Source organism: Lathamus discolor, chromosome 6, assembly GCF_037157495.1.
Source record: "Lathamus discolor isolate bLatDis1 chromosome 6, bLatDis1.hap1, whole genome shotgun sequence".
NCBI classification, from domain to species: domain Eukaryota; kingdom Metazoa; phylum Chordata; class Aves; order Psittaciformes; family Psittacidae; genus Lathamus; species Lathamus discolor.
Window position 1 is genome coordinate 57,118,878 of NC_088889.1, and position 24,474 is coordinate 57,143,351.

Genomic DNA, 24,474 nt, shown 5'->3' on the forward strand with positions numbered 1-24,474 from the left:
AGAAACCCAACCTAGGAAAATCAAAGCTAAGGGTGTTTCTTAAGACACAATAGAACAAATACACAAAATCACCACAAAATTCTGTTTCAAGCTCATTTTCTTTCTTTTCTCAGTACAACTATCTCAACTGTTCAGATCTTTTCTGGTGGGATTTCATGTAATGTATAAGCATTGTGTGTAGAAGGACTAAAGCAGATGGAGCACTATTGCTATTTGGCTAGGTGCATCTAGCTCGGCTTTCCTGGGGAGCACAGTGCCCTGGAGAGAACACCTGCACTTTCCTTGGTATTATACAACCTTCTCAGTGTCAGCAGAAAACTCCAACCATTTATGTAAATGCAGCCTCTAGCACAAACTACACCTTGGTGTAGTATATATCATGGTGGCTAGCTAACAGAAGCAGCAAAGGAAACCAAAGCCTCCAGCACAGATAAGATATTCTTCAATTTGCATTTACATTTTGTTCTAAATAGCTTAGAAACAAACCCAAACTAAAACCTGTTCCAACAGGCAATAAGTAAAATTATGGTTTCAATACTAAGTTTTGAAACAGCATTTCCAGGATCAAATACATGTAAACAGTTCAGGCTCCGAGACAAAGACTAGCGTTAAACACCATGGCTTTTAAGAAAATATAACCACAGTCCTCAGCTCACCCTGGTATTACTGGCTACAGTTTCACAGAAGTGGGCTTTTGCCTACCCCAACACTTTACAGGTCAATGCATTAAACTGATACTGACAAAGGCACAAGTCTGAGAAACTCAATGGCACACATTTAAGTCTGCCACTGCTGTGGCAGGGACTGACGTCAACCATTGCAACTGCTTGCTCCATCACATGATACCAGAATGATTTTTTTGACACATAATAAATACTGCCTTCAAAAAAGCAACCAGCCACCCATCCTAAAATATCTCACCTGGCCTGTAATAAACAGAAGTCAAAAAATGAAACACCAAAAGGTCAGTCCACTACTGGTACAGTCAGTGCCTTCAAACTCCCTTGCATTTGGGCTGAAAAGAATGTTTAAGTGCTATACGCAGTATGGTTTAGAGTATGGTTTCTTTATATGAAGAAAGATGACATTTGCAAGTTAGTCAGATCCTGATCTTTAAGAAGAATTTGACCTAGCTCTAATGCCTCTTGTGTCTGATGCTTTGAACAGGTTTGCTTTCACTATTGCAATGCCTGGGAAAATACATAACCCAGCCAGCCCCCAAACATTGCTCCCTATACTATTTTCTAATAGTTTCTTTCCTTAAACAGAAAAGTTCTTGCATACATACTTTCTACTTGTTCAATCTGTTGGTGGCACACCAGCTATTTTCTGAAGAGTTCAACATGACATTCAATTCTAGTGAACAGTTTTTAGGCATTTCTTTTCTTCTCCAAATGAAAGATCTCATGGAACAGACCTTGAAGAACAAAATCTCGAAGAACAAAATCTCTCAAGGCATCAGATTTAAAAAAAAAAAAATTAAATATAACAAGATTCAGAAATCTTTTCTAAATATTATGAATACTCATTTTCTGGGTCAAATAATGGATTCCAGGATAACACAAACACACATCTGACATGAGTTGGAAAATTACTTTTCTGAAGCAAAATATAAAGTTGAAAAATTGATTCATTAGGAACATAACCAACATCGAATCAATAGCTTCTGTTTTACTGGAGGATAGCATGAATGCCAACAGGAGATGTCAATCACGGAACAGTGCCAGGTTGCACCAGCTGAAAATATGGAACAGCCCCCTTGCCACAGTGTTAGAATCTAGGAATACTATGTTATGGCCCATAACACATTTCCAGCTATTGTACTTTCTCTAAAAATTTTATACTCCATCCTAAAGTAGGCAATGAACTAGAATTCAGCATATGCAATGCAACAAACCATCCCTGGGGAAACACAGCATCTCAGGGTACCACTTCCCTACGCAGAAAACTCAGTTGTAAATGCTATGCTTCCTTTCCCCATACCCTGGTCTTATCTTGCAGCATAGGGCCGGCAAGAAGAAATGAAAAGCTGCTTTTCTGTAGAATCAGAGCACAAGCTGAAACTGCATGATTCAGATAATCCTCTACAGGATATATAATTTAAATTTAAGTATTAAAAATTTATCAGCACCAAGCTAATTAAAGGAAAATAATCATTTGTGTTATCACTACTAACTAGAATATACAAATAATAATTTTTAAATCAAAATAGCTTCAAGAGATGTCACATAAAGCCAGAAAATATTTAGCTGCTGTTCCAAAAGTTTTGCAACTTTATCCACAATTTTTAGAATCTATTTACTGTGATCCATGTACTAGGAAGAACTCAATCACATAAAGCATCCAACTAATAAATCAATTGACATTTCATGATTAGTAAACCACCATATCATTTACTACCATAATTAAAAGTCTGACTTAAAGAAAATGAAAATTGGATATTCTTAACTATGAACAAAGACAACATTCATTTCTACTTAAAGACTGAGATTTTGGTTCTTGTGTTCACCTCATCTTGAAACAGTTACAAGCATGTTTAAATCTGTGAAATGTAATAGTAACCAGATGACCCAAACATCGAATAAGAAGAAATCCTTCTCTTTAAAAGCATAAACACAAAAATGCTGACATTAAGGCTTAAAAGTAGTTTTCAAAACTATAAATCAAGAACAACAAAGAACCCAGCATACTAATGCAATATAGATGTAAAGTTCAATTTGTTTTTCACAGCATAATACTTAGACATGACATTTACTTTTTCTGTCTTTTAATCCAGCCTAACAAACAAACAGACATTTATCCTACAAGCCACTTTTCAAGTTATCTATAGGGCTGCTAAATGCATTTCTGCCCACTACATGTTTGCAGAGTGAAGAGCAGTAAATGCTTTACCCCTGCATGGGCACACTGCATCTCTATACTGCATTCAGCACAGACACACTTCTAAAAGGAAAAAACAAAACCCTATATATTGCTCAAGAGATTGCTATATCTTTCACACACTCCTGCTTCAGTAACTTCAACGAAGACAAACTAGCAGAGCTAATGACCTTTACCATCACTGAATTAATGGGCTTATGAGGAAGCGGATGAATGGTGCATGGCTGTACTTATTTTATAGCTCTTGTGAATGCTAGTCTACCTACCAGTCTGGATATCACTGGAATATCAGATATATTCCTCATCCCTCAAAGTGTTTAAGGCAAAGCTCATTGAGGCTTTGAGCAGCCTGGTCTAGTGGAAGGCGTTCCTGCCTATGGCAGGAGGGTTGGACATACATGATCTTGAAGGTCGCTTCCAACCCAAACCGTTCTATGATTCTATGAATATTAAACCAGAGTCTTGGCCAGCAGTTGTTACAATGCTGAGACTCAATTCCTTTTACTTCCACTGGAGCAAGGAATAAAAGCTGAGATCATGTTTTGCTACCAAATGGAAGTTTTAGAAGAGAAATGAAGGGACCAATTCAGCCCTTTTGAAAATCTACACAACTGCAAGATGTCAGGTCTGTGATGTAATTGAGGCAACTAGTACCATAATTTGGGGGCAAACTTATTTGGTATTATTTTGGAATTACAAGATCACACCCATCCAGCTAAAGAACCAGCAGTAATAGTTCTCATTTCCAAAAGATCAGCACTTAATTGTTAAAAAGATATATGCATTTTTTTAATTAAGCAAAATTATTCCTGAAATCATATCCTCTTTGGTTTCTTCCTTGGGCCAGCTTTCAGTACTGGAAACTGCTGAAGTCCATCTATCTTTGTCAAACAGACTCATTAGCTGGGAAGACAAACTACTTAAAGCTGGAACAAGATGCTTCTGCCTGAACAGTTTCCCTCTGCACTGAAAAACTGCTCCATTTCCCCTCCTTTCATGCCAAAGGAGACCCTCAATCAATGTGTAAAACTCTGTTTTAGAAGAATAACAGGAAACCTGCAAACTACACCAGCACAAACTGGGCAAGTATAGTCCAGCTCCTGCTGCCTGAATCGCAACAGCTCTCCCAGCCTTGGTTCAGCTTTCCTCTCATCAGCCAGAAAGAACATGTGTTGTTCTCTGCTGGAAAGTCATTTGATGGTTATTAGTATTTAATTCAGCTAGTTTATGCTAACAACTAATACCTTTTGAAAAAATTCATTGCATATGGTATTTGCCATCCAGCCTCCCAATTCCTTCTTCAATAATATATAAAAACAGTACAAAGAAACATTACGAAAGAGAAAGGTATCATCACCGAAGAGACACAGAGGGGCATGTAACGCAATCATGAAACATAAGCAGAATCAGGCTCAATAGCACTCATTTTCTAGTATAACTAATGCATAATTTATGATGGCTTGTTGTCAGCTGTGAGTTCTTACCTGAACACGTTTTGTTTCAAAGGAAAAGCATGAACTCAGCTGTTGTTAGATGTTCCTTATCTTTGCCTTCATGCTAAGTGCAAATACACCTCTCAAATTCGCCTCTTTTTTGCAGGACAGAACGCAAATAATTTCTTCTCTGTAATGACTTATTTGACAAGACTGCAATTCCCTCTCTGGACAGCCTCGAAGCTCTGGAAGAGGAGAATTTTCTGTTGATTTTCGTTTTGAGGGATGTGGTGGGTTTTGTTTGGGGTTCTTTTTGTTTGGATTATTTTTTTATTATTATTCTTATTTGTTGCCTTTTTCCCCCCTGCAGGCTCTTTGTACATGCTTGGATATCTAATAGCAAGAAAACATTAGAATCTTAAATATTATAAAAATTAATAAAATCTTTCAGGCATAAAAAGAACAACCAGAAGGGAAAGAGCAGACCTCTGCTATATAATTTAAGGAAAAGCTACAAATTCAAATAAATTCATGCTTTAACTTACACTGCTTAATGTGCAAAGATGTCCACGGTTTCAGTGCTGCCAGGATCCCAGTCCAGCAAAGTACTTATGGACGTTCATAGGAACCAAAATGAAAAAGCTCACATGTTTAAAACCTGACACCTGCTTAAGTGCTTTGCTACATTAGGGCCAGCAACCTCAGTGCTTCTCAGCTAAGCTGCTTTTGAATCTTCCCTGAAATTAGTTACACTGTCCCTTGGTGTTTGCCTTTAACTTCTCCAAACAGCCCATGGTTTGGAGCATGGGTCACCTGAGGCTTGCCTCAGCACAGCTGCTGTTTCTCCATTAAAATGCATAAATAAAAGTGGTTTCTAAGCCTTTGACATGGCTCTTCAAGAAATTAAAAGAGGAACCTGGTACAGAAATTTTCGTAAAGACCAGTACTGAAAACAACATGCTCCCCATGCAATTACTTATTACTCAAAACATTGTTTTTAATGAGTCACAGGGAATGCCTATCTTCAGGGCTATTTGGAAGCAGCTGTCCCAGTAGTTCATTTGGAAGCAACACTTTCTTCTGGACCAACATCAGTTTCTGGTTAGAACACCAGTCTGATTCTGTCCCTGTGTCCCACGCAGCCCAGTGAATCACACCCTGATTCAGCAAAATGCATGTCTAGCCAGGAAGATATAGAACATATGCTTAAGGCAAATTTATTTCATTAAGATTTGAGCATGTTCTTTGTTAAATAAAGCAAGTTTCAATTTTGTTGTACTAGAGACTTACATTATGTTTTACCAAAAGAAAAATTTAAACAGCAGAGGGCTATTCTCCCCTTTAAATTCGCTTTCTGTCATGCCTATTTAGTCAGTAAGCTTTACCAAAATGAAACTTCCTTGGGTTTTTCCTTCATATTTAGCACAGTCAGATGGTTTTCAGTACGGGTTTCTCAGTGCTGTTACATGGTCCACCTTCACACTGAGTGTATACGTTAGGTTTCTTACTAATGTTTAGTTTTGAAATATGTTCTTAAAGGCATTAATGCTCCGGCTTGGGAGTTTGTTTGTTGTACAGCATCTGAAAGTTTTGGTTTTCCCTTCAAGCTTCAAGAAGGCAATTACTGCAGTGTATTAGCTAGCAAGGTGCTCTTGCTGAGCTGATACAGAAACGTGCCTCCCCTGAGTTGCCTCAGTACAGTTATGCTTTTGACATGATGGCACTTGGACAGAAGCTGTGTCCTCCAATCACTCTAGATTGAAAATAATCACATTTGTCTCATCATTTCTTACTTTATACTATTCTTTCATCTTCCAGTGGCCTCAACAAATCTAGTGCCTAGTTGCCAGATTTGACAGATATGCAGGACACTCAGAAACCTGTATTTTCTGGATTGGATGGTAACTCATCAAGTTCAAAAATTTAATAGCTCTGAAAAAAAAAAATTCAGTCTATTTTATCCTCCATTGTGTGAACATAACTCTCAGTTAAAGACCATTAAGGTAAATTGAATAACTCTAAAATGGAAAAATTTGGCCAATACTTTTTTTTAGACAAATTAAGTATACACATATTATAGTTGGCAACCTATTTAAAGTGATAAAATATGAGACACAGCAATATGCTGTACAGAATTCCAGGCTTTCATGCTAGAAACAAAATGTGTAGTAAGCAAGTCTTTAGATGTGTGTTGAAATGAAGAAACAGTGCCAGAAATACATAGTTGTAGGCAAATGATGATCTTGCAAAGGGTAATATAGATCTATGCAAGAAAGAATAGCACAAGAGCAGAGAGGATATTGTGAATAAGTTGAACACTGGACAATGATATCACAACTCAAACTCAGATAAAAATTAGTTGTTTAGAGAAAAAGAAAAAACAAGGGATAGCAAATTAAGGCTGCTTTTGGTTATATGCAAGTTTGCCTCATTCTTTGCCAACACCCCAGTAAGTCTCTGCTCATGCTCTCGTTTTTGGTAACAAGGGGTGATGCAAGGGCTACATGATTGTGAGAATGACAATGTTTTAAGAGATGAATCATCAGCACACTGAGGATGCCATAGCATGGTGGCTGGCAAGCATGTGCCTTCTCATCATTCAGCCTCTCATCCCCTGAAATACTGTCCTATACATAAATTATTTCCACAAAGAAGTATTTTGAACATCAAAAAACCAAAACTTGCTCGATCAGTAGAAAGCCAGGTTACTAGGAAAACAAAACCAACATGGAAATATATAAAATTGTCTCCCTCAATTTAAATAAAACAAAACAAAAAAATAAGCTAAATGGGTTAGCAATTAGCATAAGTCTTCCTGAATACACAAGCATGTCTCTGACATCAGCTGACTGAGAGACACCACCAGAAATACCCAGGTTCTAGTGCCAAACACATGTATTAATCTTCACCTTGTTAAAAAAATCCCAAACCCACACAGGACAGATTTCCAAGTATAAGGCAGGAATTCACTGGGCACAGAATGTCTGAACTTCCATCAATTTAGGACCCCCAACATGCAGTAAGACCAATAATATATGAAATACCCCAATATTGTTGGTCATGCGCCATGTTATCAGTAAGGCTGGAAACACAAGTGTCGCTCTACCATTCACACAGCAGCTCCAGCACTTTGGAAGTGATATCAGTGCATCAGATACAGTCACAGTGCTTGAAATGCAGTAGTCCAAAACTTCCTGGGAGCTTCAGACTTAGTGCAAGTGCACAGAACAGCATGAGTACATGCATATGGCCATGAAATCTCAGATTGACATATATTATTTCCATTTAACTACCCAACAAAAAATGTCATCTTTCATATATTACTAGAAAGCATAGATCTTCAAATGAGGGACAGCATTCCCACTGTAGCAACCAGCCCTGCAATGCTCAAAGAGAACTTTGTCCCACGCTCACATCCCAAAGGAGCGATAATGGCTTTCCAGAATAAATACAATGGTCCACTATTGTGAACTTAATTTATCAAGTGAACCTACTGAGTTCTTGTCAGCACAAGCACTTCTTTTCGTCACCAAAGGTTTGTCAGACCACAGAACATTATTTTGACACTGCAACATAAAAAAAAAAAAAAAAAGAAGAAAAAGAAAGAGGAAAAAGAAAAATAAAAAAGAAAAAGGAAAGAGAAAAAGAAGAAAAAGAAAAAGGAAAAAGAAAAAGAAGAAAAAGGAAAAAGAAAAAGGAAAAAGAAAAAGGAAAAAGAAAAAGGAAAAAGAAAAAGGAAAAAGAAAAAGGAAAAAGAAAAAGGAAAAAGAAAAAGGAAAAAGAAAAAGGAAAAAGAAAAAGGAAAAAGAAAAAGGAAAAAGAAAAAGGAAAAAGAAAAAGGAAAAGGGAAAAGCAAAAGGAAAAGGGAAAAGAAAAAAAAAAGAAGAAAAAGAAAAGAAAAAGAAAAAAAAAAGAAAAAGAAAAACAAACCATACCTTGCATTTGATCTATTACTACTGCCTACAATTTCTAGTGGCACTTTACTCTTCTGCAATAGCACTGTAATAAACTACAGCTGCTTACAGTGAGGCTAAACAGTTTTTATAGCAGTATCTTAAGCTTTCTTTTAGCAATACCTTTTTCTTTAATACCATATACAAGGACTGCAATATACCTATACTGGTCAACACTGTATTATGACAGATTCCTGACAATGCTGACTTGCCTTGAAGTTCAGCCAACTGCACAGCATTTGAACAATTGAACTTAAGTCCTTTTCTAAGATGCATCACTTTTGTTTTTTCAGAAGAATATTTTCTTGTGGACCATAAGCATATCAAAAGTTCTCTCACTGATTGCTTTTATTTTAATGTATTTGTGTAGAGGTTTTGATCCATTTGCACAGTATTTGAGGTCTATATTGCAAAATAGTACTCATATTCTGAGGAGGGACTGCACACAACTACCATTCAATCAGAGCCACAGCTAGCTTCTCTTTGTTATTGGTAGGAGAATGGGCAAAGCTACTTATTTGGCTAGATAAAGGTAATTCCCCCTGCTTAGTAGACTTCATAAACAGAGAACAGGAGGCAGAGAGGGTCTTTGTTCATTCCATGCATGCTCTGTGCTTGTACAGAAAGGCAGTAACAGATTTTATTAGTAACTGCCTTGGAAGCTGCTGGTCTTCCTGATACCACACTCCCCTTCACAGAGGAGATTACTGTAGAATTGATACACCAGACACTTTTGTGCTGTGCATCTAGCATTAAACCTTTCAGATAGCTCTATGAGAGCTTTTAAGTACCCAAGAGATGGAAGAGATTAGACATATCTACAGAACTTGTTTCACACATAGTTAAACTTCTACTACAGACGCTTTTCACCATTTTATCAACAAATTTAGCTATTAACTTGCCATCCACCAAGATTTTATAAACATATTAAGAAACCACTTCAAGTTTAACTAAATTCACATGAACATATTTATCATTAACTGTATAAATGAATTTACAGAGCAATTAATTTTAATCTCTCCCACCATTCAAGGCAACACTAAAGCCATTTTAAAATATAAGTTTGAGATTGTGTCCTGATTTTTTCTCGTTGGTACTACAGGCACGCAGAGCACTAACGCACTATTTAAACCACTACTCACGTAAAACAAGTCTGCTCGTACAAGTCCTACATGGATGGCTGCCTCGTTTGATTTGTTACAGCAGAAGCCATGTAAAATGCTGTGTGTGGTCTTTGGGAGAGGTGGTTTTTGGTACCTGTGGTGCTGCTGTGAAAAGGGGTTGTAACTCCTCCCCCCCCCCCCCCCCCCCCCCCCGGTGAGATACAAACATGAGCAAAGCCACAGAATAAGCTAGGACAAACATAAATAGATCATGAACATATTAGGCATGGGAAAGCAGATTGAACCCAAGACAAGCATGCCCTGAACTCCAAAGGACTTCGAGGAGGAGACAAGACTTTCTATATTAGATGGGCTGCCGAACAATGGTCACAGCCATGCTTCAGGATTTTATTTCCCTGATGCTTTTAGTCAGTTCTTCCCCAAATCAACTCTATAGTTCAACAATAAACACAGCTGATTCCACCTTTTATGAGGAGTAAAGTGTCTACCAGCTGTCCTGAAGCCATGAAAGGCTCAGTCATGAGGAACAAAAAAGAAAAAGTTAAGTTCTTGACCATCCCAGTACATCAAGCTATCAAAGGGTTTGAGCATGGTCATTGTTACATCTCTGTTAACATTAAGAAAAAAAGATCAGAACAAAAAGCGATAGTCACCTTGTACTACAACTGTATAACAACCTATTAATCAACATCCCTGTGCAAAGTTCAACTCTTATTAAAAACAATTATCTCAACAAATTAGCCCTGCAAGAGTAGAAGGCTGTGAGACACAAAAGGCTGTACCATAGTCATCCCACACAGCTTTTGGGAAAAAAAAGACTGCTGTAATTTTTCAACTTCCCTAGTTAATTCAACAGCAAAAGGCAGAAGAGTTTATACACTTCTCGCATAAGGCTGTTAAAATTGCATCTATTCTTTCAGCAGATCTTACACATTCAAATTCATCTGGAAATACCCCTCAGTCTCCACAACACTGAAGCTGTCAGGAACCCAGAGTATTGGAGATCAGACAATGACAAAACCCCCATCTTCCCACTTGCAGTGTGTCATATACAGATTGCATATTTCCTGAAAAAATAAATAGCAGACCCCTTAAAAAAACTTAAGATAGGGATTTATTCTTGCTTTGCTTTTAAGTACCACATATTTGAGTTTGAACTCTACAAATTCCAGGAAGCCAAAGAGCAAATCAGAACAAAAACGCCAAACAACACAATTTTCCCAGGTTTGGCACTGCCAATCTGCTGGTTTAGCAGTTCCCATAGGAAGTGGTCTCCTTGCACAACATTTTTAATTTCAGTGTTTGAGACTATTGCTTACTTAGAAAAATATATTGGTCCTTCTTAACTCCTGGGTGCCATTCTCATGTATGGCTATGACTAAATAAGACTTGGGTATTCACTAATTTTTATTTGCTGCAATTTGCCTCATATTTATCTTCCTACATATACGTAGGAAACATTTATAAATGAATAGCTGATCTGAAGTCTTCCTAGGAAAGGTATTGGAGTATGTCCAATGAACAAAATTGTGGCTTCAGACACTTAGGAAAATTTGGTTTCCTAAGAACAGCTATCACAGGAACCCCAAATATACGTTTCCCTACACTCTCCACACTACTGTCTGATACACCACAGCCATTTCCTTTTTCTGCAGATGCACATAATTGTGGTATCTTAGATAATGCAGTAAGCATGGAGAAATGGTAAATTTTGAAATGGAAAAATGATATTTTGCACAGTAATTGCAAGCTATCAGAAATGCCAGAGTTACTTAACCACAAGACAGAACAAAGGCTGGCCCCAGTTTGAGGCCATTTAAGCTCCACTGCAATCAAAATAAAAGTAAAAAGCCTTTGTGACAAATGTACTTTTTCATTTTTACTGGAAATCATAAAGCAGCTCAGCCTCAGTGAATCAGAGATTGAGCCAGCCAAGCTACAGCTCTCTGCTCTGTGAAGACTCTGGTCTGTGCCTTTGTGCTCTCTCTGGACAGCAGGCACTTTGGGGAGGGAAAAGGAAAAAATAGAAAGGGAAAAAAAAAAAAAAAGGAACCAGCACCAACTCAAAATATTCTTTCCCAAAGTAACAGTGACAGCTGGGTCAAAGGGAGGCAGGCATTGCTTTACAGAGACCTGGAGCCATTACAGAGTTTGTCTGGTGTTTAAGATACGATCTCACCTCCATTGATGGGCACTGTGTTTATGGAATCAAATCCATAACAAGTAATGAATAGACTGATTTGGCACATAAAGTCACAATTATAATTACTTATATTTAGTATACATAATAACCAATAAAACACTTCAGTTAGTACAACCCGAAGGCTAAAAGAATATTTATACAGCACTCTGATGTGTCACTTCCTTCCTTCCCACAGCATTATTCCCTCTTTAGCAATATAATTCCCTCTTCCACATCCCCATCTCATTTTCCTCAAAACAGTTACCCCTGTGCCCATTCCTTTAATGAATTTTGGAGATGCCTCAACTGGAAATAGGGGGAGAAAAAACAAAGTATTTTAAATTGAAAAAAGTTCTAGACAACTTGAATACATTTTTAACAAAGTAAATTTGAGGCAGTGTGAAAAACTCTTCACAGATTACCATTTTTATAAGAACCATTCTCCCCTGGTTAGTTCCCTGGTCTTATTCAAAGAAAAATGAGTTCTACCTCCTTACTCTTTTGCACCCCTTCTTTCTGACACAGTGTATTTGCTTTCAAAAGGAACTAGGAATTTTGAGCCTTTTCTGTACCTGGTGTTCTAGCTGTTACAGAGGCCTTTTGTTAGGAGATTATATAAATGGTACCTAAAGTAATAATGATGCAAAACAATATTCTAGGGGAATAATTTATTCATGTGATAAGAATTGCCTTGTTTATTTTCCATATAAATAGGTCTGATTAATGTGTCCTGGGTTTACCAGGAGCTGTTTTGCTCCTTCTTAGTAACTGGTGCAAGCTCTGTGTTTTGACTTCCAGCCTGGGCAGAGAGCTGATAACACCGATTGGTTTTAGTTGTTGTTAAGTAATGTTTATTCTGGCCAAGGACTTTGTGAGTCTCATGCTCTGCTGGGGACGAGGGGAGGCCGGGGGGAAGCAGAGACAGGACACCTGGCCCAAACTAGCCAAAGAGGTATTCCATACCACAGCACGTCATGCCCAGGGAGGTAACTGAAAGTTACTCAGAAGGGCACACTCTCTCTTCAGGGGGGTCGTGCTCGTTCAGCGGTGGTATCGTATTCTCTTGTTATTTTCTCTTATCAATATTATCATTGGTGGTAGCAGCAGTGGTTTGTGTTATACCTTAGTTACTGGACTGTTCTTATCTCAACCCGTGGGAGTTACATTCTCTTGATTCTCCTCCCCATCCCTCCGGGAGCAGGGAGGGTCAGGGTGGGGGGTGATTGGACGAGCTGTGTGGATCGGTTTAAACCACGACATAATGTTTCTATTTTCAAAGCCCGTTAAACTGTATTCTGCCTTTGGCAAATAGCACAGAGATTCACAGTGCTAAACAATGTTTTTGTTTATGATAGGTTTTATTTACTATAATTTTATGACATAGATTCTTGTACTCAGGTTTTGACAATGTCAAATAACTTTTTTCTGAAAATAGAAACAAACAACATGATTGAGACAAATAATTCCACCTTCCTAGCTGTGTCCAAAAAATGCAATATTTTAGAGATAAACTGAAATTACCTCATAGAGCATAGCATTCATTAGGTGGAAGAGCTCCCAGCCAGGATCATAAAGGCAGAAAATATAAAGGAGAACTCAAAGTACAGGGACCCTGATTAACCCCAAATTCTTCTTCCATCTGTCCTTTATGCACAATTGCCAGCCTCATGGTGGTAATAGCTCCAAATCTGCCACCAGGTGTTGGTGAAATAACTTCATACTAGAAAAATGCATGTTTTATGAGCACCTTGTTTAGATGGCGTGTTTATCCATGGAAACCCCCAAGAAACTACGAGAAGAATCAGAATGTTCTCTAATTGAAGAATATTATCTATATCATGTCTGTCACAAGGTAATTTCTGAGCATGAAGGGGTTTTTGATGAGAGATGGAATAACAGAGCACTAGCCCATGATCTCTAGCGCTGCTTTTGAACACTACAGGGTGAGTACCGGTCATTTCCCTTAAAAACTATGATTGAAAAGAGACCAAAATAGTGTTTATGTTTTGCAGTTTATTAATAGGATTGCTTTTAGAACATGATCTATAGGAGCATGAAATCCTGTTTCTTCCACCTCCAGAACAGGGCTCTTGGTTTTCTTTGTCTTAAAATAATCTCCCAAAGACAACCAAACTAAGTTTCTTTGTAAAAAAAGTAAACTCTTCTCTTTTGTTTGTTAGCACAGTAACAAAGTGCACAATCCTTAGCACCTAGAAAGCATCCTTCCAACTTTGGCTTTAGTTTGGATAAGGAACTGTGCTGTAACAACAGCCTCTAATGTGACAACCAGCGTATTTCTGTAAATCTTCGTTGAACCTGATCTGAATTGTTATCATGCTTAGGTCAGCATTAAGATAGAGATGGTGGTTCAATTTCCACCCTTCATCATGGAGGGAGTGCAGAGGATCCAGAAACATTAGAAATTTACATTATCAAATTGAGAAAAGTGACATCTCTGTCGTCCCTATTTCGCATATTTGTCCTTTTTTTTTTTTTTTATTAAAAGCAAGATGTAGCAGTAGCACATTTACAACTACAACCAAACTGTTTTGCCATTTTTAAACCTTATATAAACAAGCAACACTAACAGGTTGGCAAAGGGCTTCATAGTAGTCCTAGCCATTTCCAACATACCGTCTTTCTGCTTTCACATCTGTCGAAACAATCACCATGATGCGCAGACCAAAACAAAGACTATTTTTGTCACCTTGCCACCTTTCAACATCAAAACACTTACCAGTGCTACAGTTCAATGTTACATCATTTTGAACCTGTCTGTAGTACCCAGGCCCATTTCGTTGCTGGCCTCACTGCAACATGTGTTAGGTCCTCCAGTATATTATAAAAATAATTGTCCAAATCAAACTTTTGCTAGAGCTGAACAGATCCAACCTTAGAAAATCTTCCTGTACACAGCTGTTCTGAAGGTCCCAGTGGGAATTCATACACTTTCTGGATTGCCAGATAGCTGGGGCTTGGAGGCATTTTAGAGACAGAAAGGGAAAGCAGATTTGAGGGGGCTTAGAGAAAGGAAGTGGAGGAAAGTACAGATTTGTACATGCAGGAGAATACTAACTCCAAAGTGCTTACTAAGGAAGATACAGTATCTGCTTTCTGACTGAAACGAACTCTCGTAGGGCTTGAATGTATTAATCCCAACACACCCTTAGAAAAACATTTTATACTCATGGCATGAGCCAAGCTCCTGGTTTTGATGTTTGGGCTTTTTCTTTGTTAGGTTTTGTTTGTTGGTTGGGGTCTTTGGTTTTTTGGTTGGGTTTTTTTTGGGGGGTGTGGGGGGGTGTGGAGGAGCTTCTGGTTTGTTTTTTGTTGTTTTGTTGGGGTTTTTTAACTCCATTCCCTCTTTCCCTTCCTCCACTCCCAAAAAAGGCAAACATGTCAAAAATGACCCTGCCTGTGGCTATCCCTGGCTATAAAACCTCAGTTTTAGCTTTTAAGTAGAAATGTAGGTTTGCACATAGAATCATAGAATAGTTAGGGTTGGAAAGGACCTCAAGATCATCTAGTTCCAACCCCCCTGCTATAGGCAGGGACACCTCACACTAAACTATTCCACCCAAGGCTTCATCCAACCTGGCCTTGAACACTTCCACGGATGGAGCACTCACAACCTCCCTGAGCAAATGATTCCAGTGCCTCACCACCCTAACAGGAAAGAATTTTCTCCTTATATCCAATTTAAACTTCCCCTGTTTAAGTTTTAACCCATTACCCCTTGTCCTGTCACTACAGTCCCTGATGAAGAGTCCCTCCCCAGCATCCCTATAGGCCCCCTTCAGATACTGGAAGGCTGCTATGAGGTCTCCACGCAGCCTTCTCTTCTCCAGGCTGAACAGCCCCAACTTTCTCAGCCCGTCTTCATACGGGAGGTGCTCCAGTCCCCTGATCATCCTCGTGGCCCTCCTCTGGACTTGTTCCAACAGTTCCATGTCCTTTTTTATGTCGAGGACACCAGAACTGCACACAATACTCAAGGTGAGGTCTCACAAGAGCAGAGTAGAGGGGCAGGATCACCTCCTTCGACCTGCTGGTCACGCTCCTTTTGATGCAGCCCAGGATACAGTTGGCTTTCTGGGCTGCGAGCGCACACTGAAGCCGGCTCATGTTCATTTTCTCATTGACCAGCACCCCCATGTCTTCTCCGCAGGGCCACTCTAAATCTCTTCTATGCCCAATCTGTAGCCGTGCCTGGCATTGCTCCGACCCAGGTGTAGGACCTTGCACTTGGCACAGTTAAACTTCATAAGGCTGGCATCAGCCCACCTCACAAGCGTGTCAAGGTCCCTCTGGATGGCATCCCTTCCCTCCAGCGTATCAACCGGACCACACAGCTTAGTGTCATCGGCAAACTCGCTGAGGGCGCACTCAATCCCACTGTCCATGTAGTACACAATCACAAATACCAACAGCTTGACTTTCAAAGTCAAACATATTCAGGAGGTGCAAAATTGTCTTGCCAAATTCTACATCTCACAGCCAGTTAACTGCTTCTCCATTTGTAGAGGACCCCAGAATAGGAATGAAAGCTTACAGGACACTTTACCAAACAGCGTGCTTAAGATTTATCCAAGTTTCAGAGACATTATTAATTTTAAAATGATACTTTGGATTAAAAAAAAACTGATTTGCGTTACTTTGTCAAATCACCTGATGTTGCCTGTCCACCCAGTTGGGATTTCATTTTGTTTTGTTTTCTCATGGTAACTACTACCAGTAGTCCTACTTCTTTGTACAGGTGTTGGCTCTGCAGCAGGGCACTCAGGACCATCATATTTAGTGGTTGGGTGCCTAGCAACATCACTTTTCTGAGGAACACAGCTAGACAAGGGAAACAATCTGAAGAGTTACTAAGCCAGTTAATCCTTAACACACAGAACAGAGAAAGGTAATTCTCCGGCCAGAAAAGCTTTCTCACAACTGATTGTAGAAAGCCCAATTTGAATGATGAGAGTAAGGTGGCATTCCAGCCAAGAAAGTTGCAAATATTTTAAATTAGACAATCTGAGGATGCTGATGTTTTACATCTGCTCCTCCAGGGTATTTTTTTAATGCCCTAAACCCAGATCTAGATCATTAATTGCTAAGGAGACCTATATTTTTACAATTCAAATATGGAGACTAGAAGTAGTAAAATCTCTGTGTCAAGGAAAAACTCTGCAATAGCCTCACTGTATGTAAAATGTGGTATATCATGCTATATAGTCTTCTTGCTCTAGGACAGAGACTGTCACAGGAAGCTCTAACTAATACAAAGTTAAGAGAAAAGTTTGAGTTCATAAATCACAGTTTGTTTAAACTTTAGCAAGTGTTCGGTTGCCCAGTTCCAGTACTCCTGGAAAAAGCTGAATAAACCCTCTGCAAAGCCGTAGACAGGTGCCTTCTACCAACACAAGGAAACATTGCATTTGCCTAACTAGTGTCTGTGTTAACATCCACAAGGAGTGGCATGGACCAAATTTTATCAAAGTTTTAACCATCTTTTGAATTGTGTTGCTTATTTCCCAAATAAAACAGCAAGGAATTACACCAATTCCTTGCTCTCATTCCCACAATGGCACTTAACCATAAAAGAATCTTCTTCGTTTCCCTAGGTTTATTTTCAAATAATGAATGCTGAAACATATCAATTGCTCATGTATTTTACAGACTGGTTATCCGTTGTTGTTTTGGTGTATGTTTGTTCAGTTATACACTTAAAGATACACTTTAATTTACATGAATTCAACCCTAGATCTCTTGAAAATAAAGCTATCCCTTTTTCTTTTTTTTTTTTTTTTTTTAATATATCAATTTTGGCTCATCATCCAGCTGTGATTCCCACCTGGGCAGTGGCTTGGACAGAAAATTATTCTGTGGGCTCCAGTTCCACTTGAAAAACCACAAACTTGAGCCATTGTTGAGAAAGTCAATTATTCAAAGCTGTGCAGCTTAATGGCCACAGAGTACTGTGCTTAGGGTGAGGTTTCACCATGGCAAATTCACCCATCGATGCAAGCAAATTACAGCCTTAAAAACACATCTATCAGATACATTCAAGAGGAACTTCAACACAGAATCTAGAAAACTGAACCAACAAAACCAGAACCATTTCTTTGTCGGTAAAGGATGCTGACTACAGAGCAAGGCCAAGCGCAGGTCTCTGGATTTGAAGTTTTCAGGCCTTTCCTGACACATTAAGAAATAGAGGTGTAGACGACAGAAATGTATCTGTCATACATACACAGTTTCAAAGCTCAGTCTGACTGAGCTTTGAGCAGTATAGTGGAGATACAACTAGATTCAAGTATCTCAAAAGCTTTCTCATAGACATCTCTCCCAGTTACTGCAAACACTTAGTTTAGAGCTCACATTAGAGTGCTAACAAAGAAGGATTTTGGCCATGAATCTCCAGCCTATACAGATCTCAAGACAAACTAAACGCCCAGAGAAGCAAGAGACAAGCTCCCCTCCCTACTTCCACAGCCAGCGAAGTGAAAAGCTGATCTCTAGGATAAAGCTAAAGTAGCCTCCCATAACATGCCCTTAGCAGCTTGCTGTCCCTTAGCCTCCTCTGGCAAACAATCCTGCAATAAACCAGTGATTCAGGAGAAGTTTGCAGAGCTCATGGAGGATTGCATGTAGGGAAGAGAGAGCCCACAGGGCATTTCCACAGTGCTTTTCCACAGTGCTGTGGAGATACCTCCAAACAATATTGAGCAAGAAAAATCTCAGCTGCCCTGAGAGCTGAGCACCCAGTGCCCTCAAAAGCATCACCAAGGAGTCTTCCTCACTTTATATGAGAGGAAGGGCTAGGTTCATACAGTTTTACTACAGAGCCAAAGGGTGATGGTGCATCACCATCATGTAGCTCCACAGAGAGGCTTGGTTCCAGCTTGAAAAAAAAAACCCAAAACAAAACCAAACATCACCACAGAGTGAAATCCACAGAAGTAACCATACTTATCCAGCCTCCATTTTCAGAGAAAAAAAAACCATGGCTGTACTCACACATACTGAAGCTGCTACTTTCTTTTCCTAGCTCAAAATGCTCTTCACCACAGTGGTTGGTCAGTGACATACACTGATTTCATGTTTGTCAAACATTATTTAAAAACAGCACTTCATAAGCTGGTGAAGTCAAAGCCCAAACACCAGCTTCTGTGTAAAAAGCACACAAAAAAATGAATACTCTCATCACCACACACCCTCACTTTCCAAGCTTATTAGTGTAAATCTAACCCACCTGTGCAAGCTGGTAGAGAAGCACAGGCTGCACTTGTCAGCACAAAACAGCACTGGAAGGGGAACAAATGAACAAACACAACAGAAGCTATGACAAAGAAAAGCTGTTCCGTTTGCAATCAAGTAAATGGCAGAAGTCCCAACAAGAAGCAATGTTGTACCCTGCATCGGCAGTGAAGAGCTCAGTGCAATAATCTTACTTTCCCCACACCTTCCTGTGAAGTTTGCTAAAGAAATTCCAAGTGCATCCCTTACACAGCATATCCCTTATCTTCTTACTGGAAACAAAAGAAAATTCACTGCCACCAGACCATGTAACACTGTGCTGTAACACTGCTCACATTTCAGTACAACTGATAAATAAAGAAAAGTCTTACATAACCATCTTCATTCAAGACACTTAAATCTGCAGCTTCAAATCCACTTTACGCACTTCCAGTCACATTAAAGTAAAACATTTTCCCCTAGAAGAAAACTAAGGGTAGTAGAAAAGGCCATGTATTCTACTGGTCCAAATGAAACACTTTCTGTTTGGTGTAAAGTGAGAGCCAGCTCATTAGAGCTGACAGTGATCCTCCCAAGAGGATTTCAGTGAGCGAGTCTCACAGGTGAAGGTCAAAGCAGCAAAGGAATTAAATGAAGAGAGAGGAAGGAAGCAGCTTCCTCTTAAGAGCAGAAATCAGCTAGCAAAAAAGCTGTTCTTAATGCGGCCCTTGCTGGTTAGAAATGCTCTGTTCTAGGGAAATGCTTCCAAGACACTTTTTGAATTTAAGTTTTTATACCTGACCAGGTGCAGCCCCAGTGCATCTCTTTCCTGCAGCTAGGACTCCATGAATGCAGTTTGTGCCATGTCACTGCCTGAGAGGGATGATTAACATGGGATGATCCACTTTTAAGACAGACACATCCATACTGTCTGAGTTTTAACTCCCCCACCAGGCGCACACAGCTGGCTGCAGAGAGCTAAACAAGTTGTCTGGCTGCCCTTAGCAGACCTTCAACACCACAGAGGAACTGAGAGTTTAGCCAAGAGAGGATCAGTTTTCACAAAGGTTTGTTTAGCACTCCTGCTTTTGCTTTCCTGGGTCCAGTAAGGGCCACAGACTCCCTGCAGCACTGGGACCTTGGCAGCCACTGCCCACAGCAGGAGATGGACAAGGAAGTTTGCATCCCCACAAGGGGAGGCACAGAACTGGTGACAGAGGGTGTACATCTGGTGCATGGCTCCGGAAAGCAAAGGGGATTTGAGCCCTGGCAGTGTAGGAAGTCCTGCCTTAGGTGAGGTTTGTTGTCCGCTTGTGACAAACCCCTAAGGGAAGATAGAGCCCATCCTGCCTGGATGGTCTGATTTTTGTTCCTTTTCTGTTTGTTCCGCTGTGAAAACAAAGCAACACACTTTTACTAACCCTGACTTCAGTGGAAGGAAAGGCAGCATATCTTTGTCCCAGCTAATGCATATAGTTAAACCGAGGATGTGGGTGCTGGTGCACCCAACCTGGGCAGCTCAACAGCCTGGCACAGAGAACACAGGGTGACTCTCGGCCACCTCGCGCTGTGCCCAGCTCCAGGGCAAGCCAGGTCTGACTTCCAAAATCTGTGGATGCTTTGACGGGGAAAATAGCAAATTACTTTGGTGTGAGCCATTCCTCAGTTTCCCCCTCAACCAGTGTGTTTGTGACACCCTTCACACTTTAAGAGAGCAGAAGAGCAGCTGAAAGCACTAAGCCCAACCTCAGCCAGCACAGTCCCCTCTGGAAATCTTACTGTGACTATTTCAGCTCCCTTCCAGCACTGATTGTAACTCCTTCCAACCAAGACTCAGAAAGCATCTGAGCAAGCAGTTTCTGGCTGTCAGTGACCCATCACCATCCGGGCATTCTGGATTTTCCTAACAATTCTTGGAGACAGTGTGGTGCATTTGGGTTTGCAGGTAGAGGTCTCTAAATGAAATCTGACCAAAGTGCCAGCATCTCTGGTTGTAATCTCAGTGCTCTCCTGGCACATTTGTATGATACAAAGTCACTTTTTTTTTTCTTTTAAGCTTTCACTTAGTTAAAATGACAAGGGTTTCTCTCGGCCAGAGACAAATTAGCATTGCTCCACTGACTACATTAGGGCTCTACCAGGCACACTGTCTGGGGATGTGAGCATATAAAAGCAGCATTTCTCTAGAAGTAGCTTTTCACTCGTGTGTGCTAGGTCTGACAAACAAAAATTTCTCAGTAACTCTATTTATTGCAATTTTGATGAGTTGGCATTCTGGTGTCACAACTTAGCATGTGCAGCTCCATGTGAGAGAGTGAGCAGGACCACAGAAGCCAGACTATTGTCACTTGATCTAACTGGGAACGAAGGCCCCAAAATAAGAATTTTAGATAACAAATTTTCAGTTTCTGAAATGCATCATGCAAGTAATTTTGTCTGTTGAACACTATGGTCACTTTTCAGAGCTAGGAATAGTATACAGAGAGCACTTGACCTTTTTCCTCCTAAGCACAAAGAGAAAGAAGTTAAATGGGTTGCTGCCTGTTTCCTCTGCAGTCAGGGGACATGATGCCCATTTAGGCCACCAGACATGGCACTGAGGGCCCTGTGACCCCATGGGAGCTCTCCCAACCATTTCTGGCTGTGGCATATGATGGGAGAGCTGGGCAGGTTTACTTTCACAAGATGTTCTAAATCTGCTAGATGAATGAGTGACACAGAGCAGGTGTATTATCCCCATGACTCAGCAAAATGAGAATCAGAAATCCAACTTTCTGATTCTCAGTCCTCCTTCAAACCACTCTCGGTAGATTTATTTGAGTGGGTTTGACAGACTATTAGTTTTCTGTTTGGCAATATCTCTTTCTTACGCTAACAAGATCAATACAGGAGTGCCTGATGGAAGGATGTCAAAGGTATTCTCAGAAATATGCACATAGAAAGACAGGATCTGAGAAGTGTGGCTTAGCCATGAAGTTTCACAGACTCCAGGTCTTTCCATCTGATCTTCTCCAGTTGCAATCAACAGTTTCAATCCTGACACTCTGGATAACGTATCTCAATGGAAGACACAGGGGGAGACGTATATGTAATCAAATACATTCCTTGGCTCCACACAATTTCTGTGAAATACTGAAGAAAGCCCCTTGCTTACTATTTATACTTAATGTAGAGCACCTACACAAACAATCATGCTGAGGTAGAAATAATAACTAACGATAACTAACGAACTAATCTCTTTCACAGAATCACAGAATCACAGAATCCCAAGGGTTGGAAGGGACCTAAAAAGATCATCTAGTCCAACCCCCCTGCAAGAGCAGGGTAACCTACAGTACATCACACAGGAACTTGTCCAGGCGGGCCTTGAATATCTCCAGTGTAGGAGACTCCACAACCCCCCTGGGCAACCTGTTCCAGTGCTCTGTCACTCTTACAGTAAAGAAGTTCTTCCTGATGTTAACGTGGAACTTCCTATGTTCCAGTTTACACCCATTGCCCCTTGTCCTATCACTGGATATCACTGAAAAAAGCCTAGCTCCATCATCCTGACACCTACCCTTCACATATTTGTAAACATTGATGAGGTCACCCCTCAGTCTCCTCTTCTCCAAGCTAAAGAGACCCAGCTCCCTCAGCCTCTCCTCATAAGGGAGATGTTCCACTCCCTTAATCATCTTTGTGGCTCTGCGCTGGACTCCTTCAAGCAATTCCCTGTCCTTCTTGAACAGAGGGGCCCAGAACTGGACGCAATATTCCAGATGCGGCCTCACCAAGGCTGAGTAGAGGGGGAGGAGAACCTCTCTTGACCTACTAACCACTCCCTTTCTAATGCACCCTAAGATGCCATTTGCCTTCTTGGCCACAAGAGCACATTGCTGGCTCATGGTCATCCTCCTATCCACCAGGACCCCCAGGTCCCTTTCCCCTTCACTACTTTCCAGCAGGTCAACCCCCAACCTGTACTGGTACATGGGGTTGTTCTTCCCCAGATGCAAGACTCTACACTTGCCCTTGTTAAATTTCATCAAGTTTCTCCCCGCCCAACTCTCCAGCCTGTCCAGGTCTCGCTGAATGGCAGCACAGTCCTCTGGTGTGTCAGCCACTCCTCCCAGTTTTGTGTCATCAGCAAACTTGCTGAGGGTGCACTCAGTTCCCTCATCCAGGTCATTGATGAAAATATTAAACAGCACCGGTCCCAGCACCGACCCCTGAGGAACTCCACTAGTCACAGACCTCCAGCTAGATTCTGCGCCATTGACCACAACTCTCTGCCTTCTTCCTTTCAACCAGTTCTCGATCCACCTCACTACTTGATCGTCAAGCCCACACTTCCTTAGCTTATCTATGAGGATGCTGTGGGAGACAGTATCAAATGCCTTACTGAAATCAAGAAAAACTACATCTACCGCTCTACCATCATCCCTCCACCTAGTCACTTCCTCATAGAAGGCTATAAGGTTGGTCATACATGACTTCCCCCTCATAAAACCATGTTGGCTGTTCTTAATGACCCCCTCATCCTTGATATGCCTAGTGATGGAGTCAAGAATAAGTTGTTCCATCATCTTTCCAGGGATGGAGGTAAGGCTGACCGGTCTATAATTACCCGGGTCCTCCTTCTTGCCCTTCTTATAGATTGGTGTGACCTTTGCCATCCGCCAATCCTCAGGCACCTCGCCCATTTCCCACGACTTACCAAAGGTCACAAGCCTGCAAAAATGTTTTCAATGCATTTTCAAGTATGATCCTACCCAAACCCAGTGGATCTCTTTCCTTCTGCTGGGTTCCCAGCATAAGCTACTTTCTCTCCTGTGAAGCTTCACTTGCAGTAGAGGACTTCCCAGGACTTTTTCTTTTGACTGAGGTCTGCAGATTGAGCATCTTTCATGAGATCATCTGTCCACTGCTACCTCCCACCCTATTGACCTCTGCAGAGCAAGAATTGCAGTCCAGAAAACAAGGGGGATAGCAAGGAAACAACTGAGCTACTTGACTTGCAACTAAGCACAACCCAGTTAGTTAGAATCTAATTAGAAAAGCTATGGCTATTCCCCACTTGAGAAGGGAAAGGGAGAGAAGAAGAGAAGGTGAGAGGGACAGAGGGAGGACAGCAGGGAGGGAATAAAAGAGGGAGGCAGGTAAGGAGGAGGGCAGGCAAGGAGGGAGAAGCAAAGAAGAAATCTCCTTGCTTAAGAGGTAAGGAAAACAATATCTAATCCCAGTTTAAGTTTTTCCTGTTGCATTTAACAGAAGTTCACTCCATCGGGTCCTCTGTGCAGCTCTCCCAAACCAGTCTAACTTTCATCTGATGACCTATGTTATCCAAAGCAATCACAAAGAGAACACATGTACTCATGCTCTGAATTTCTTTTTTGGACAGTACTCTGACACTCTCAGGGACCCCTACAAAGGGCTACCAGGCCTCCTGCACCACAAGGCATTTCCATATGGACCAGTGCCACCCCTTTTTACGGCCCATTAAACCCAAATAGTCACCTGGGGGGGATGACTGAAGAATGAAGAATGGAATTAATTGGGCCAGGTACACAGGAGGCAAAAGAAAGTTGGCATGCAGTCACTTGTGCTACTCTAGCTGATTACACTGGTAGTAAACCTTGCACTGTGAGACCCCATTTGCTTTCCAGGCCCAAGAAAAATATGTGCTTCCTCCT

The 24,474-nt window shown here is 40.7% G+C and overlaps 1 protein-coding gene across 1 annotated transcript in view; it reads right to left on the minus strand.

Moving 5' to 3' along the window:
* The window catches only part of INSC (INSC spindle orientation adaptor protein), a 134,125-nt gene extending 115,472 nt beyond the window's left edge, over window positions 1-18,653 (minus strand). Inside the window, exon 1 of the mRNA XM_065685879.1 lies at window positions 18,581-18,653. Within this exon, the coding sequence (XP_065541951.1) occupies window positions 18,581-18,650 (70 nt within the window). The 5' untranslated portion in view covers window positions 18,651-18,653. The remainder of the gene's footprint in view (window positions 1-18,580) is intronic.
* Window positions 18,654-24,474: the final 5,821 nt, after the last annotated feature.